The sequence below is a fragment of the Cucumis melo genome, chromosome 11, assembly GCF_025177605.1.
Source record: "Cucumis melo cultivar AY chromosome 11, USDA_Cmelo_AY_1.0, whole genome shotgun sequence".
Lineage (NCBI taxonomy): Eukaryota > Viridiplantae > Streptophyta > Magnoliopsida > Cucurbitales > Cucurbitaceae > Cucumis > Cucumis melo.
Window position 1 is genome coordinate 11258774 of NC_066867.1, and position 17591 is coordinate 11276364.

A 17591-nucleotide genomic window follows, 5' to 3' on the forward strand; every position below is an offset into this window, starting at 1 on the left:
ATATAATTTAAGCTTACACTTTGTCATACCGTATAGATAGTAATGTATACCGCCTGAATAAAGAGTAAGCCTTAGAGCTAAGTTTTGATATCAATTTCCTGTGTTCACCCTAGATTACCTAAAAAACATATTGTTTCGCTTATACTTGGACAAGCAGTAGAAAAATTTATACCCAGCGAGGACTTAGTAGCTATGCGAGAACACGAGACATAAAGAGCATTTAGCATGCAATGACTATGCTTCATCGCATAGAATAAGATATAGACATACATAACACAACACAACTCTAAGTCTAAAACACAAATACAAATACAAATACAAATATAAGATATTCAAGCATTGAGCTATAGTTGGGGCGGGGTGTGACATAAATACAGTGGTTTGGGGAGTGCGTAATACATCACTAGAAATTATGAGAAAGCACCTTAACTCTGCTCACATACATGCTCGTCAAAATCCCTCTCGGCTAAGAAACATAACACATGTTACAAAGAGATGAAATTGTACTGCACAAACCTGCATTTTCAAAAAACATTTATCAAATAAGCCACAAAATTTAGACAATAGTTCGAAATTACAAACACTTCATTGGGGGGTGGGGTGAGGAGTCTTCCAATAAGAAACTTTACGGCGTTACACAATAATTGATAAATCTACTTTTTCTTTTTTGTTTTAGTAGTGTCTTCACTTCACAATTATCTTCCTCAGGTTCTGACTTACATGGTCATAAAAAACATCAAGATTTAATTCTTCAATGTTAATTGCATTGCATGAAAAATATCAAAATGGAGAACTTTTCGAGGACTTTCACTTACTATTTAGAGCCTCATTATTAATTAATATTCTAAGAAAGTGCAAATTAGAAATATCTCGACCGCTTTCATAACCTTTTATTGGTTGGCGAGGAAGTAGAGCGAAGAACTGGTATTTCTCCGATTGAATAGTGAGAGCTTTAAGGCTAACCTAACTGGATTCTAAAGGTAACTCCAACTTCTCAACTGCATTCTCTAAACCTGAAATCTCTCTCTAGGCATTTTCTTATTGCCCAACCTCTTTGGTTAAAAAATGTCAAATCTTCTTTTTCTTTCAATAAGGCAGCAACTTTTCCACTTTCTTTAAGCCATTTTTCAATCCGCTCCTTAACAGGATGTGAATAGAATATAAAAGACAACTCATCGTTGAAGCTAGTATTAGAGTTTCAAAGCAAACAAACAAATAAAGCTTCTAGTCCAAATTTCTGAAATAAAGTAATTTCAAATGGACAAAAAAGAAAAGGAGAGACGGCAAGAACTCAATGAAAGAAACACACATCAAAATCCCAACAAATGGAGATAACCCATATAATCATCTTCTGTAAGATGCCTCACAATCCACAAATTGAAGATGAAAGGAATGCCTCTTGACAAGAATTGGGTAGCTGAAACATAATCCAACAGAAAAACAGATCGTTAAAAGCACAAACTAAAGCGCTATTGAAAATGAACTACAAGATTCAACCATTGATCAACCCCTCGAGTCAATCGAGAGAACCCATGAATACCTCGTTCACTCAATAAGTTGGATGGACGTTGGTCGTGCATGGCGATAGAGCTTGAGCAAAAGACAGTCGGTGTGGGTATCGCAAAGGAGACGACTGGTGTGTGGGTATCGCAAAGGCGACGGTCGATTATCGTAGTGCAAAAGAAAAATAGAGGTTTGGGAGGTAAATTTGGCGACAATTGTTTTTTAATTATTCCATGTTTTTTTTTCTTTTTATTTTTCAATAGCCCTAACTAAAATAGATTATCCTCTTAGGCTATTAAAAGGCCCATTTCTCATAGTGGTTTTTCTTCGTAAATCACTATTTATGTTCCATGTGGTCCTGTTTGGTTATAAACTTCATTTCCTGGAAACATCGCAACCAGAGAAGGGTAGTCATGGGGCAGTCATCACATGTCTCTTCAAAATATGAGCAGTAATACTCTTCCTTTCTAACGAGTTCATCCTACACGTTATATACCATTAGTATATCAAAGAAGTTCATATAATACACAGTATATATGATTCTCAAGTATAAATGAAGCATATAACATCCTATATATTTCATAAATATTTATCATTCAACTAGATATACTCACCTCTGCATCATTGATTATTAAAATAGGTTTATCTTTGTTCGACTTTCTTGACCTAGAACTTCAACCAAAGTACTCTTTCGCTTCTACGAACCATATCTACAATCAAGAATACATGAATATAATCAAAATAATATAATGTTCAAAGCTCGTATAGCACTAACATGACACTAATGAAATAAAAAATATACCAGGACACATATGTGAAATATTGCACGTTGATTTCACAGCAAAAGTTAGTTCTCTAGTTCATTCAATGCATATTTTTTTTTTCTTCAAAAATTAAAAAAAAAAAAGTTTGAAATAAATGTCGATTATAGTTTCATATAAAATATTCTCTAATATACATAATATACCCAAACAAGTTTAGTGAACAACAATCATACATTTCTTATCGAAATAGTATTCCACTGCCTAAATATGAAATTTCAACTCGTCCTCTTGGGTCGAAACCCTATTTTCTGCATACACTAATTGAAGTTTGGGAAAATTTTCAAAATCAGTTTCAGAATAAATGTTATGTAATATATATAATATACCCTAACAAGTATTTCATATAACGATCAAACATGACTTACCGAAACTGTATTCGACGACTGAAGCTTTTCCTTTCTAAGCGTCCTCTTTTGGGAAAACCCTAGATTTCTTACACATAAAATGAAACACAGTTGCCGATCGATTTGGGAAGAACTTCAGAAGTTGCTTCAAAAGGAAAACTTTTTCAGTCAAATTTGAAAGTGGAATAGATATCCCCTTTTCTTTATGCACGTCAGTTGAGTTTCCTTATTTTATTTTATTTTTTTTATTTTACTAATATTAATATTAAATATGGCTAGTTTTGAGATTTGGACTTTAACATTTGTGTAATTTTGTAGTCTATTAGAACTTTTGTGAAAAATATTGCAATGTTGGGTCCAACTTGTAAATAGACACCTATCTTTAGACTATATTAATTAAAAGCCCTTGATATATTTGAACTTTTCTCACAAAAAATAAGGCAAGGTAAAAAATTTTAGGGAAAACCGTGGAAATAACAAATTTATGGATAGAAAAAAGAAAAATAGCAAACTGTTAAATTATTTTGATTTATGGCAAAACTAACTGCCATAATAATTTTTTCATTTTTTTTTGGCTCGAATTTATCCATCCACGGATGACAATTGTCCATATACAAATACAATGTATTTGTTGAGGTCAAAAAATCAAACAAAATATCACATATCATGAATTCAACGTATTTGTAAACACACTCATTTGTGATAATTCTTAACTAAATCAAAAAATATTATATTGGTCCAACAATCTCTAAATATATGTCGTTAGTTTCAATTTGCTATTTCCGTCAAAATTAACCGTCAAAATAGCAAAATATTGGATTGCAAATAGAATAATAGCAAATCCAAAAAATAATTTGATTTATGGCAAAACCGCCCGCTGGATATTGTTTTTCAATTTTTTTGCCTGAGTATACCCCTTACAAAGGGCAATTCCTCGCATACAAATACGAATACAGTGTATTTGTAAACACATTCAGTTTTGGTAAATCTTAACTAAATCAAAAAATATTCTCTTGCTGCAGAAGATTTCACCAACATCCCCTAAATATATGACTTTAGTTTCAACATCCCCTGATTATTAGGATTTAAATCAATTAATTCACAAATTTTTATATTTCATATTATTTATCAAAAAATTATTAAATAATACATATTACAAAATTTTAATAACAATTTGAATATACAATTTATATCATCCCCTAAAATCGTCAATTTGAATTCAAATTTTACCTCGTATCCCAAAAATAACACAAATATAAATTCAACTATTTCGCATTTTTTATTCTTCAAACTATTTATCAAAAAATAGTCATAAATAATAAATAATACATATTTGATATTTATTAATATTTTAAGTTTAGAAATATATATCTCACCCTAAAATAGTTAGTTTTAATCTCAATTTTTAATCTTATTTTTAATTTTAAATAGTTAGTTTGAATTAAATTTGAGTTAGATTATCATCCCTAAAATAATGCTAAAATAACAAACTTCATTTACAACATTTTCATCCCCAAATTTTGGGAATTTAATAATAATTTTATAAATAATACATAATACACAATTGTTATTTTGAATTCAAATTTTATATATTATTCCTAAAATGATGCAAATATATCTACACGATTTTGGGGTTTGTTATAGTTTAAACAATTTATTAATAATATTGATAATTATTACAATTTCTTAAATAATATGCCTCAATGTCGTTTTTGCAATTAATTGAATCTTCTTATTTATGTCTTTTAAATTAAATTATAGAAAAAAAAAAGAAATATAAAAAATAGGAAGAGGGGGCAGCCGCAAGTTGAAAAACACAGTAGAGAGAGTTTTTCTAGCAAAAAAGATTGATAGAGAAGAGTGTGGTGTGACGGTTTCCAACGTTCCAACAAGAAGAGAGACATTGGTCAATAGAGAGGAAAACGTTAGAGGTTCGTGGGTTGCGAGGCGAACAGAAGATGACGGTTTTGCACTATTTACGATAGCTCCGGCATTTGTTTCAATAGCTTCGCAATGTGTTTAATGGCTGGTCTAACCATGGTTTTGGAGCCGTCAGAGGTTGGTTTAGCCATCATAGGAAGACGTTGGAGTTTCAACGTCAGCGGCAACGAGCTCTTTTTAGCAGCATTTGACGACGTCCAACGTTGGTCGAGTTTGTGATGGGTTCTAACGTTTCAACGTCTATTGGATTCGGGTTTAGTCAACTTTCACGGGTTTAGCTGCAAGCAAGATGAAAATCCCAAGGTCCCCGGTCAGAGGAGCCGACAAGAAGAAAATCCAAGTATGAAAACTTTAAAAGGTTTGAAGGAGACGAACTGGATGGAAGCTCCCAATAATTTCTGCAACTGATGGAATTTTGATTTTGATGTGTTAATGATGTGTTGAGAGTTTGATTTTAATTATAGGGTAATTGTAGTTTCTTGAATAATTGTATTTAGGATTCAATTTTTTCAGTTAGGTGGGGGCATTTAAGACATTGTTCCAGCAATTAATTTTTCATATTTTCTGATTTTGCTATTTTATCAATTTAAATAAGAAAATTTCATTTACTCAAAGTAAACATTTTATTTTGCTATTCTTCTTGTCCGCCCAACTTTTTAAATATTTTTTTAAAAAAAAAATTTAATTCGGCTGAGAATCAATTTTTTTTTTTTTTACTTCAAAAAAATAAAATTATGAGAAAAATGAACTTAATATATTAAAATAAAAAAAGAAATGAAATGTGGGCTGAAACATGTAGATTAAAATAATGTTAATTTTAAAGTAAAAATAGTGAAATTTAGTTGAACAGAAATAGATAGTTGAAAAACATATTCCCACTAAAACTAGAGGTAGAATATTTTCACTGCATATTGCATTAAAAAGTAAGAATTGAAGCCTAAGTTGTAAAAATAATTATTAAAAAAAAAAGAAAAGAAAAGAAAATACAGAGATATTTTACATTGAAAGCAAAATCAAACACTTCTCTTGGAAAGCAAGCAATAAGAAAGAATATTAATAACATGGGATGGGATGGGATGGCCCCCAACAAAATGAAAAGGTGAGAACTTCTGTGGAATTCAATATTATACATATTTGAATTTGCTGTTTCTTTCTTGGGTATCAAATCAAAGCACACATGTTCTTGGAATTTTCAAATCAACAGTCTCCTTTTCTTATTTGTTTCCCCTCAAAATCTGAGGGTTATTTTAAGAAATATGGTTTTTTTTGAAATTATTGACAAAAATAGGGTGAGGTGAAAAGAAATTGCAAAAATAGGGTGATGGGGCAAAATAGAATTTTTTTTTTAAATAATGTAGTTTATAAAACTATTATAAAAAATAGGGCCAATCGAAAAGAAATGTCAAAAATAGGGTAGTGAAGTCGTGTACCCGGTACACGACTTCACCAAAATCGTGGGTCGCGTACACGATTTGAGTCGGCGTCGTGAACGGAGGCCACGACAAATGACTGGAGTCGTGAACGCGGTACACGACTTCTGACTGGAGTCGTATACGACGTACACGTTTTCCTGACACGTGGCAGTCGACAGTCAGGTTGACTGCCAGTTTGTCGGCTAGCGGGAAATACTTATGTATTGTTTTTAGTTTGTTATATATTAAATATTTATTATTATGTTGTTTTTATGTTGTTATAATAATAATAATAGTAATATATTAATAATAATAATAACAACAATAATTAGAATAATAATAATAATAATAATAATAATAATAATAATAATAATTACAGTAGTTGTAGTAATAATAATAATATATACTAATAATAATAATACTTTTCAATAATAATAATAATATAAATAATAATAATAATAATAATAATAATAATAATAATAATAATAATAATAATAATAATAATGTATAATAATAATCATAATAATAATATATATAATTATAATAATAATTATTATTATTATTACGGTAATAGTAATAATAATATATAATAATAATAATAATAATAAATATATAATAAAAATAATAAAAATAAATAATAATAATAATATATAATAATAATAATAATGATAATGATAATGATAATAATGATAATGATAATAATAATAATAATAATAATAATAATAATAATAATAATAATAATAATAATAATTATACCGGTCGATTCCATCCAATCCAACACCCAGATTATTGGCCTGAGTTGTCATTCACCGAAGTTCGCCCAAATGCAGACTTACTTAAAGGACCCGGTCGACCGAGAACAACAAGGATCCATAATGAAATGGATTGGAAAGAGTCTGGTCAATCACTCAGATGCACTATCTGTAAAGTCGAAGGACACAACAGACGTACCTGTCCTCAACGTGCATCTTCTTCTTCAAGACACTAATTTTAGGATGTATTATAGGATTTTATGATGTAATTGTTTGATGATGCAATTGTTTGATGTAAATGCTTCTATGTAATTTCAGAAAGCTTTAATGAACTACTTCTGTATTTTTATATATACATTTGGGTATACTTTCATAATAAATGTAAATTAGGGTTTAATGTATACTTTTGTTTTACTGCAATTACATAATGGTCTTGCTTTTCTTCTTCGTGTAATTAATGACATTATTTTTTATATTATTTGCAGAATGGATCCTGGTTCAGTTGATGATAGCCATCTATATCTACAGGCGACCCATAGATCACAGAGCATATAGGATACCTCCTCCACCGTCGTGTTGAGTTGTCGGAGGAGAGAGGCAGCGTCTCAGCGCACCATCCCCTTCGACCAGCGTATTGCACCCTACTTAGAGGCTGCTGGATTCCTCGGGGTTTCCCAGGTTGGGTTCATGCAGTTAGATTGGCATTTAATTACTGCATTGGTCGAGCGTTGGAGACCAGAGACCCACACATTTCATATGCCATGTGGGGAGTGCACGATCACCCTGCAGGATGTTGCAGTACAGTTGGGGTTGCCAGTGGATGGGGAGCCTCTAACAGGATCATTAAGGTATAATTGGATGCTTATCTGCAATGATTACTTGGGAGTCGTACCGCCTGACATGAAAGGTCAGCGACTGAGTCTTCCGTGGTTGGCAGAACAGTTCGAAGAATTGCCACCAGATGCTGATATTGTGAGCGTTCAGAGATATGCTCGTGCCTACATCATGCAGTTGATTGGGGGCTTTCTTTTCGCTGATAAGTCAAACACCTTGGTCCACTGTATGTTTCTTCAATTCTTATTTGATTTTGACCAGGACAGTACGTATGCGTGGGGCGCTGCGACTCTCGCATGGTTATATAGGGAACTCTGTCGAGCGAGTAATGCACAGTCCTTAGAGATCGCTGGCCCATTGATGTTGCTACAAGTATGGGCATACGACAGATTCTCCATTATAGCTCCACAGAGAACGTTGCAGCATTCAGATGGTCGACCTTTGAGTTTCAGGTACTATTTAATATATATGTTATTTTTTTAATAGAATTTGCACTATCTATAATTTATTAATTGTTTATTTCACAAATTAGATGGAGCGGTGTTCAAGCTGCATCTGAACAGTCAGGGAACATGTTGCTCATATATCGATGGACATTTGATCGGCTGAGTCGGTCTCAGGTTAAATATTAACCAAATGTTCTATAATTTTATTTTTTGTTGACTACTGACGTTTGTTTTTTGAATAGATTAATTGGACACCATACACGCCCGACATTATGGCATCGCTTCCTGTTAGATGTCAGAGTGGTCAAGCGGTTTGGACTTACGTGGGTCCATTGATTTGTTTCCATCTGGTCGAGAAACATCAACCAGATCGCGTATTGCGACAGTTTAATATGTTGCAAACGCCACCAGCGATTAGCTACACAGATCAGAGGTTGCATCAAATAGATTTAAGGGGTAAACATGATCAAGATTGGCGTCGGATTCATGCGGAACATATCGGAGTGTGGAATTCGCGATATGATTTTCGGGTTGAAGCACCTACTACAAGCGAACCGACGGTATCAGAGAACTATTTTGTTTGGTATAGGTCGATTACCAGAAGCTTTATCACCCAAGAGGGAGCTTTCTATCATTGCATGGTAAGGATTTAATATGCTTTGTTTTATACATTTAATCAAAATAAAACAATAATTTGGTTTGTATTACTTGCAATCTTTCAGTATGATTTTGTTGACGAAGTACAAACTTTCTCCGTGGAATACGATATAGAAGCTTTAGGGCAAATATGTGATAGAACCACAGAGCGCGTAGATCACATATTGTGAATAACATATTGTGAACCACAGATCGTAGATTAGAGCTTGTATATAAGCTTCTATATCACATGTTTTAACCTGAGACCGACTCAGCCGATCAAATGTCCATCGATATATGAGCAACATGTTCTCTGACTGTTCAGATGCAGCTTAAACACCGCTCCATCTAATTTGTGAAATAAACAATTAATAAATTATAGATAGTGCAAATTCTATTAAAAAAACAACATATATATTAAATAGTACCTGAAACTCAAAGGTCGACCATCTGAATGCTGCAACCTGAAAATCTAGATTTTTCTTCAAACAATTTTGATAAATAGTCTTTTACATTTAGTCGTTTAGATTTGAAATACGATCGTTTATTGTTTAAATTTAAGTAGCGAAATTTAAACGATTTTTTCAAGGTTATTTGGTACAAAATCGTTTAAATTTGATTTGGTACAAAATCGTTTAAATTTGAATAGCCAAATGTAAACGTTCTTTTTTTCAAGATTTGTTTGTACAAAATCGTTTAGTGGCTAACCAAACTGTTTTGCACCCAATATTCAAAGGATTTTTTTCATGATTTTATATTTGGCACTTGAAAAAAGAATAAAATATAGATGTTTTATATTTGATAAAATATTACGGAACAAGAAAAAAAGAGGATGAAAAAGAAAAGAAAAAAATTGCATAAGAAAGAAAATGGAAAACGAAGGACAAACCTGAAATATTTAAAAAATAACCAGTTTCATATATTTTTTTATTTTATTAAAACCCTCTCTCTCACTATATATATATATATATATATATATATATATATATATATATATATATATATATATATATATATATATATATATATATATATAAAAGTTGATGTTTATTTTATAGTAACAATAATTCCTTTAAACTACTAATCTACTTTTTAATGGCGGACTACTCAAACTCCTATAACCTACTTTTGAATGGTGGTGGACCTATATATCTTAACTATATATTAGGTGTACAAATTTATTCTTCTTTTCTTTTCTTTTTTTCTTGTAATGTGGTATATAACAAATTAAAATACAATACACATACTAATATAATTTGATTTAAATAACAATATTTTTCTTAAAAAAAAAAAATGTTTTATTATTATTTTTAAAGATTTATAGAGCATTATAAATAGAGGAGAGAAAGAAAACCATGGGATTCAAGGCAATACACGATTTTGGGCTTTGTTGTTTTCTTTCATTGTTTCTTTCCAAATGGAAGTGCCCAAATCTAACACTCTTCCTTTGTACAAAAGAGTTAGAATTGAAAATGGTTTGAAAAGATTTATTGACATTACCATTTTCTTTCTTCTCATTTCATTGTTGGGATATCGTCTTTCCCTATTGAGCAGCCATGGATTCAGCTGCCTCTTTGCCCTTGCCTTTCTCTCCGAGCTTTGGTTCACTTTCAGTTGGCTTCTCACTCTCAATCTCAATTGGACACCTTCTCATTACCAAACTTATCCACAACGCCTTCTCAAACGGTAAGTAAGGACTTATAATTTCCAGCTGATGAAATTCATTCAATTTCTGAAAATAGTTTCATTTTATATATTTAATTAAATGTTGGTTAATAATATATGATTATGGAAAAACAAAAACAGAGTGGAGGAGGAGGTTCCTCCGGTGGACATATTCGTGACAACGGCGGACCCGGTGCTAGAACCGCCGATAATAACGATAAACACGGTGCTATCGGTGTTAGCGATGGAATATCCGGCGAGTAAAGTAGCTTGTTACGTGTCCGACGACGCATGTTCACCACTCACATTTTATTCCCTTTGTGAAGCTCTTAATTTTGCAAAAATTTGGTTACCATTTTGCAATAAATATAAGGTCCAAGTTAGAGCTCCTTTTAGATATTTCTCTACCCATTTCTCTTCTAATGAATCAACCCAGTTTCACCATGACTGGACCAAAATCAAGGTAACTAACTATTATATCATTTTATTTCTTTTCTTTGTTAATATATATATATATATATATGTGTGTGTGACGTTTGTGTGCAATAATATATACATATTATTATATTAAGGATGGGTACGAAGAGCTACGACAAAAGATTGAGGAAGCTGCCAAAACTATAACATGTGGTGGTGAGCTTACGGGCGAGTTAGCGGATTTCTCTAACGCTAAGCCAAATAATCATTCTCCTATCATCAAGGTAATGTTTATATTACCATTCTTTTAAAAGAAAATTCCAAATAATCCAACTTGTGTGACTTGGGGAATTGGGCTGGATTTGTTTTTAAGAAATGGTTGTTTTTAATTTGAAAAAACTTACAACCCAAGTAGAAAACAAAAATAAGAGAAAGAAGAGATTCACAAAATAATTTATTTTAAATGTGTGAGTTTATATTATATATAGAATTGCCTAAACCTCTTCTGAGAAAACTATGGTATATGTGTCATTAAATTGTCATCATTTGAAATATTTGTATAGATAAACATGTTATATGTTAGAACAAAAATTAATCTTACTGTAGGCATGTTGAGTTTTATAATAATGTATCAATTGTAACACCGTATGTATATAGATATGAAAAATGAAGGATATTACAATTTGAATTTGGTAATTCATTGGCAGGTGATATGGGAGAATAAGGAAGGGGTTAGGGATGAATTGCCTACTTTAATTTATGTATCTAGAGGGAAAAACCCCCAAATTCCACACCATTACAAAGCTGGTGCCATGAATGTTTTGGTAATAATGTTTTTCTCAACTTCTTCTTATATATCCTAAATCCTTTCTATGATGTCCATGCTTACTCTCAAATTAATTAATGATTATTATTATTTAATTTTCTGTGTAGACCAGGGTTTCTGGAGTAATGACGAATGCTCCTTATATGTTGAATCTAGATTGTGATATGTTCGTTAATAATCCCGATATTCTTTTACAAGCAATGTGTCTCTTCCTAGATCCAACTATCGATAAAGAGTATGCATTTATTCAATTTCCTCAAATCTTTTACAATGGACTCAAAGACGATCCCTTTGGAAACCAATGGATCGTCATCATGCAGGTGAATCTTTTGTTCTTTATATAAACAAATGTTTTTAAATATTTTTTTTTCTAATTTGTATTTTAAGATTTAAGCTAGTTTTTTTAAAAAAATATTTTAACGGGTCACAATTAAGTTTATCTACTTTTAAAATATGTTTTTTATTTTTGTTGACAGATCCTGATTTACGGACAGACAGGAATTCAAGGGCCTATGTATATGGGAACAGGATGTATCCATAGACGAAAAGTCTTATATGGTCGATCACCAACGGAAGCTAACATGAATGGTAATCAAAACTTTATTACCATGAAAGAAATGTTTGGTTTTACAATTATCTTGTTTTCTTCTTATAATGTTCTAATCTGCTTCTTAAAAATATTTGCAAAAATCGGGAAATAGTTTTTAAAATTTAACTTTAATATTTTATAAGGAAGACAGAATAATTTTACCGAATAAGGATTAGAAACAAATATAAATTTGAAAAACAAAATAGTTACGAAAGTAAAAGCTGCAATTCAGTTTGCTTTGGATCAAAATTAAAATAAAGAAATATATATAGTGTAGTATTTATTGTTGTGTTTACACAATTCATTTCAAAACTTTTTGCAGAGAAATATGATGAAGAAAAGTTATATAAGAGATTTGGAAATTCAAAAGAGTTTGTAAGATCAGCCATTCGAAGTTTAAGAAGCTTTGCAGATCATTCCAATTGCCTATCCAACTCAATCAAATCAACCTATGAAGTTGCTACTGCTAATTATGAACACAATAACGCTTGGGGATCTGAGGTTTGATTTTAAATAATACTTTTTGTTTTTATTGCTTTTGGTAAGGATGAATTATCCAATCGAAGTGATAAATACGGTCCACGTTTCTCGAGATAAAGATGATTTCTAAAAGTGATTTTAAAATTTTTTAAGGTTATTTCTGTCCTATCAAAATTCACTCGCAAGCATTTTTTATACGTATTTTGAAGTGTATTTGACAACAACAATTCGTTGCATCACACTGCTGTGTTAGAAATATCCCTCCTATAGGGAAATAATTGGAGTCCCAACACAATATTTAAAATGAAAATTCTATGAGGACTCTGACTATTCATGATAGGTGAAACATCCCTAACCTGATAATGCATTTAGAGTAGTGTTGGGATGGCTTTATGACATAACCGACAGGTTCGTTTTCAATTGTTTTTTAGGATTGGGTCATTTTGCTTTTGTCTCTGGTATCGAGTCATCCATGAAAATCCCAACCTTTATATTATCCTACCTCTAAATCTTTGTGACCTACCTCATAGGATGCTACACAAATCTAGTTGAAAAACTCGAAGCAAAGGAACAATGACCTATGAGATTTTTAGGGATTCTTTCCCGTTTCTCTCAAATTTGTCTCCTAAATTTCAAGTATTTAAAAAAAAAATATTTGCATCATGGGTATTACAATCTAACTATGGCTCAATAGAAAATTTTTCTAATAAGAGTATAATAGCGAAAACAACTTTTATATACTATTTTCGCTCATTACTTGTCACAATAGTAACAATTAAGAATAGCATGGAGTTCACGAAATAAATGAATATACCATATAATGATGTATGAAATGACAAATAAAACTAGTAGTTACTATAGTAGTACTAAAATGTTTTCTAGCTCAATTGGTTAAGTATTATATACTCGACTACAAAGTCAAATGTTTGAATAATTATACGTAGTTAAGCTAACTCAAAATTGGCGATGAAACCTTTAGGTGGGTTGGAAATATGGATCTATAGTGGAGGATGTGCTGACTGGGATGGAGATCCATAAAATGGGATGGAAATCTGCATACATAACACCAACTCCACCAGCATTCCTTGGATGTGCTCCCTCAGGAGGCCCAGTTCCGTTAAACCATCACAAGAGAGCAATAACAGGACTACTTGAAATTCTAATCAGCAAAAACTCCCCCATTCTCACTGCTCTCTCTGATAAGCTCCAGTTTAGGCAACGTCTCGTGTATATGTGGGCGTATCTGATGGGCTTTGGTGCTATTTGGGAGATATGTTACGCCACTCTACCAGCATTTTGTCTAATTTCCAACTCTCATTTTTTGCCCAAGGTAAGATAGAATACAATCCCTACCTACATAATCTAAATAATCACAGATATTCAACTTCTTAAACAGCTAAGCTAAGGGCTTCTAAATGCAGGTACAAGAACCAGTAATATGCGTACCTCTTCTCCTTTTCGTCCTTCTCAAGCTTCGAATGTTGTTAGACTACTTCGAGACGGGCCAATCTGTAAAAGCCTGGTGGAATAACCTGAGAATGGAGAAGATTCAGAAAATGTCCAGTTCCTTGCTTGGAATTGTGGCTGTCATCCTCAAGATTTTTGGAATATCAGAGACTGTGTTTGAAATAACAAAAAAGGAGTCATCTTCTTCTAGCGATGACATAAAGAGTGGTGATGGAGATTTGGGTCGGTTCACATTTGATGAGTCCCCAATGTTTGTGCCAGTCACAACCGTTTTGATGATTCAACTGACAGCACTTTCGATTGGCTTCTTGCAAACGCAGCCAAGCATTCGAGAATTTGGAGTGGCGGAGGTGATGTGCTGTCTGTGGACGATTTTGTCCTTCTGGTCATTTTTGAAGGGGATGTTTGCAAAGGGTAACTATGGGCTTCCATGGCCAACCTTGTTCAAATCCAGTGTTTTGGCATTATTGTTTGTGTACTTGTGTCAAGAGACAACAAAGTGAAATAAATAACATTCAGTCAGTTACTTAGGTTTTGTATTCAAGCTAGGATAGTTTTATGCTTACAATCATCTTTGTGGAGGGGTCGATACACTTTTATGACGAATATTGAAATCCCCTATATACTATTTGAAGAGTCACCTGCGAACCCTCTATTTGTGTAACAGTTTCAGCTTTGGTCAGTCAGTAATATCGTCATCTAGTACCTCAATTTTTGGTGCAATAGTGTGTAAGTTTCAAAACAGTATGTCAGTCATTCGAAAGTGCAGTATGTTAGTTATGTATGCAATGGATTTCAACGGCATATGGCCATTTTATAAAATCAGAGAATGCAATCCGTAATAACTAAACTAACACTAAGCTGCTTCAGATATAAAAGGAAAGAGGGAAAGAAAAATGCAAGAAAAGATCAGTGGCAAAATGCTTCTTTAGAAGAACTAAAGATGCATCACTTTGGGGGGATTGAAAGATTGCTTTCGAGCATAAAAGATAGATCGTGCATCTTCTCCATTATCATCTGTGCATCATCTGTACTTGAACCCCCTGATGCAGCCTGATGCTGCGCAGCATCGGAATTTTCTCTACTTTTTCCATTCTCTTCACCCATCCTACAACATGAAAAATGTAAATGTAAGGAAAAATATCTGTTGGTTTCCATAAAGCATAAGAATAACATATAAATAAAGTTTGAGAACGAAGTGATGGTTGATGAAGAGTCTAAACTAAAACAGCCTTGAAGACCAGTCAATATTAGTGGGCATCAAAGGAAGAACGAAAAAAGGGAACCTCCAAGCCATGGGTTTCAACTGAACCAATGTTGTATTTTTGGAATCTAACTGATTGCTTTACAAAATTATTTGATTAGTCTGTACATACCTGGTTAAATCAGAAGCATCCGGCCATATTGCTTTTTCTACGGATGTACCATTTGGATTGGGGAATGCTTCTGCAAATGAAATTGGTTGAGAAGAGTCTCTAAAATCACTATCCTTTGTGGTGGTTGTGCTGAAGAAATCTACTTCTGATATCTCATCCACCTTTGGCACGTCTTTCACAATGTCTTTCCTAGAATTATCAGAAGGGCCTTGCACACCAGTTGAACTAGTAAAATTATCCCAAGCATCAGCTGAATCGTCATCTTTAAAAACACTTTTATCATCAGGTTTCTTTTGGCTTCCTCCTTGCCACTGATCATCTTGAAACCAATCAACGGTTGCTGATGAAGAATAATTAGCAGTTTCAGTAGCTCTGCCATCAATCAAAATTCCAGTTTGCTCAACCTGATCTGGCATGTGAACCGTTTTGTGATTAGAACTACTCCATAAATCATCTTGTTGTTGAAACCAGTCATTGGTCGTTGATGAGGAAGGATCTTTAGTATCTTCTGTTTCTCCACTTCTGGACTTGTTTTGGTCCCCAAACGTCATTTCGGAAGAAGATACATTGACCCCAGAAACAACAAACGGATCAATTGATTTAGAATTATCAAGCGAAGTTGCAGAACTAGCAGTCTGAAAGCTTGCCTCCCAACCAGAAAAGGAATCATCACTCTCATGTTTAGTAGTCCTTGTTGCCGACTCGGAAGATGGAAACTTATCAAACAAACTGAGATCAGCATTATCCTCCACGGTTTGTTTACTGGGTGGTGGTAGCACATCAGATGCTTTTGAAGTAGTGTCATTTTTTTCCTCAGTGAAGTAGTAGCCAAGATCAACTCCAGCCAAATTCAAAGTACTTTTACTTGGAGCCGGAGTCTCGTCTATGATCCCATTCTTGTCAGATTCAGGCCATCTAATCTCTAAATCTAAAAGATCCGTCAGGGGAAATTGCTCTGGTGATTTTCCCCGGTTTGATTCCTTCAAATCAATCGGTCCCACCATCTCCTGGAAAGAATACAAAATACATTTCAAAGGATTAAAGTAATCCCAGGCGTGCAACAACATCAATCGATTATCTAATCCTATGGACCCAAATGCAGAAAATACTTTCCGGGCTCTCAACTGCCACAAGGAATATGAATCCAATAAGCCGAATTTCAAAAACTACCCATTTCAGATACATTTTTTAATTCACAGACAAGCTCCCCGAATGCCACAGCCATGAACATTAGAATTAAGATTACAAGTCCCAGTTAAAAATTGTAAAAGATTTTCTCCGCAACTAGAAACAAAAACTCCATCGACCCTTTAGGCTATAAGAACCAATACTGTATTCTAGAATCAGCAACAAAATCTTCACAATAATCTGCCTAAGTGAGACAAACAAGTAGCTCATTTCAAACACACGCGCCTACGTTAGACCAACGTAGGAAACCGGAAAGTGATGTTTAACGTTTCCCCATACCTACACAAATCTTAGCAAAAAAATAAAAGAAAAATAAAACCTAAGAAAATAGAAGAGCCTACCGATCCATCCAAGTCCAAGGATTGGAGAAGCCAACGACAAGCAATGGTATTCTTGAAATTAATGGGGTTGGGAGGGACATCAGAGTACTGTTCCCTGCCGCAGAAAACGCAAATAAAGGACTTCAAGTCCCGAAGCAATCTTCCTTTACAGTGTTTGCAGCGGAGATAAGGGGGAGAGGGATCAAGCTCGGCAATTGTTTGATTGAAAGATGGAAGATTTGGAAGTGAAGGATGGTGAGGGTCGTAGGAGGAGATTTTGGCCTCATTTCGAAGAGAGATCTGAAGTTGTTTGATCAGATCGCGAGGGATTTCGTACGCCATTGATTTATGAGCAGTATCTGAAGGTTGTGTGAGTTATCCTTCTTTGTGGATTTCGGAAATGAGAATCGACTTTCTCCAACACGGGGAGGGAAGGGAAGGGAAGGGAACACAGCTTTTTCCGGTATAGCTTGAAGGTTCAAAACGGTGCGTTTCCTCGAAGCAGGAACTTAGTAATTTCAAGCATCCACTTCTCAATTTTATCAAAACTCTCTTTTCTTTTCTTTTCTTT

The 17591-nt window shown here is 33.3% G+C and overlaps 2 protein-coding genes and 1 long non-coding RNA gene across 4 annotated transcripts; 1 reads left to right on the forward strand and 2 right to left on the reverse strand.

The window, feature by feature from the left end:
• Positions 1-219: 219 nt before the first annotated feature.
• LOC127151671 (uncharacterized) lies at positions 220-2884 on the reverse strand. 2 transcript variants are annotated; one of them, XR_007824738.1, is made up of 5 exons: positions 2693-2884; positions 2118-2213; positions 1541-1984; positions 1310-1417; positions 220-516 (listed from the first exon to the last, which is right to left on the reverse strand). It is a non-coding gene; the product is annotated as an uncharacterized LOC127151671 (long non-coding RNA). The 2 variants fall into 2 exon arrangements; XR_007824739.1 differs by having other exon boundaries at positions 220-1417.
• A 7171-nt stretch (positions 2885-10055) lies between these two features.
• On the forward strand, positions 10056-14958 carry LOC103495985 (cellulose synthase-like protein H1). Its single transcript, XM_008457691.3, has 9 exons — positions 10056-10378; positions 10499-10820; positions 10930-11058; positions 11482-11598; positions 11708-11920; positions 12077-12188; positions 12512-12690; positions 13649-13999; positions 14091-14958. The coding sequence occupies exons 1-9, from the start codon at positions 10110-10112 to the stop codon at positions 14637-14639; spliced, it is 2241 nt and encodes a 746-aa protein (XP_008455913.2). The 5' UTR covers positions 10056-10109; the 3' UTR covers positions 14640-14958.
• On the reverse strand, positions 14926-17362 carry LOC103495983 (uncharacterized). The gene is made up of 3 exons (XM_008457690.3): positions 17042-17362; positions 15513-16519; positions 14926-15244 (listed from the first exon to the last, which is right to left on the reverse strand). Exons 1-3 carry the CDS (start codon positions 17360-17362, stop codon positions 15085-15087), a joined length of 1488 nt encoding a protein of 495 aa, XP_008455912.2. The 3' UTR covers positions 14926-15084.
• Between the last annotated feature and the right edge of the window lie 229 nt (positions 17363-17591).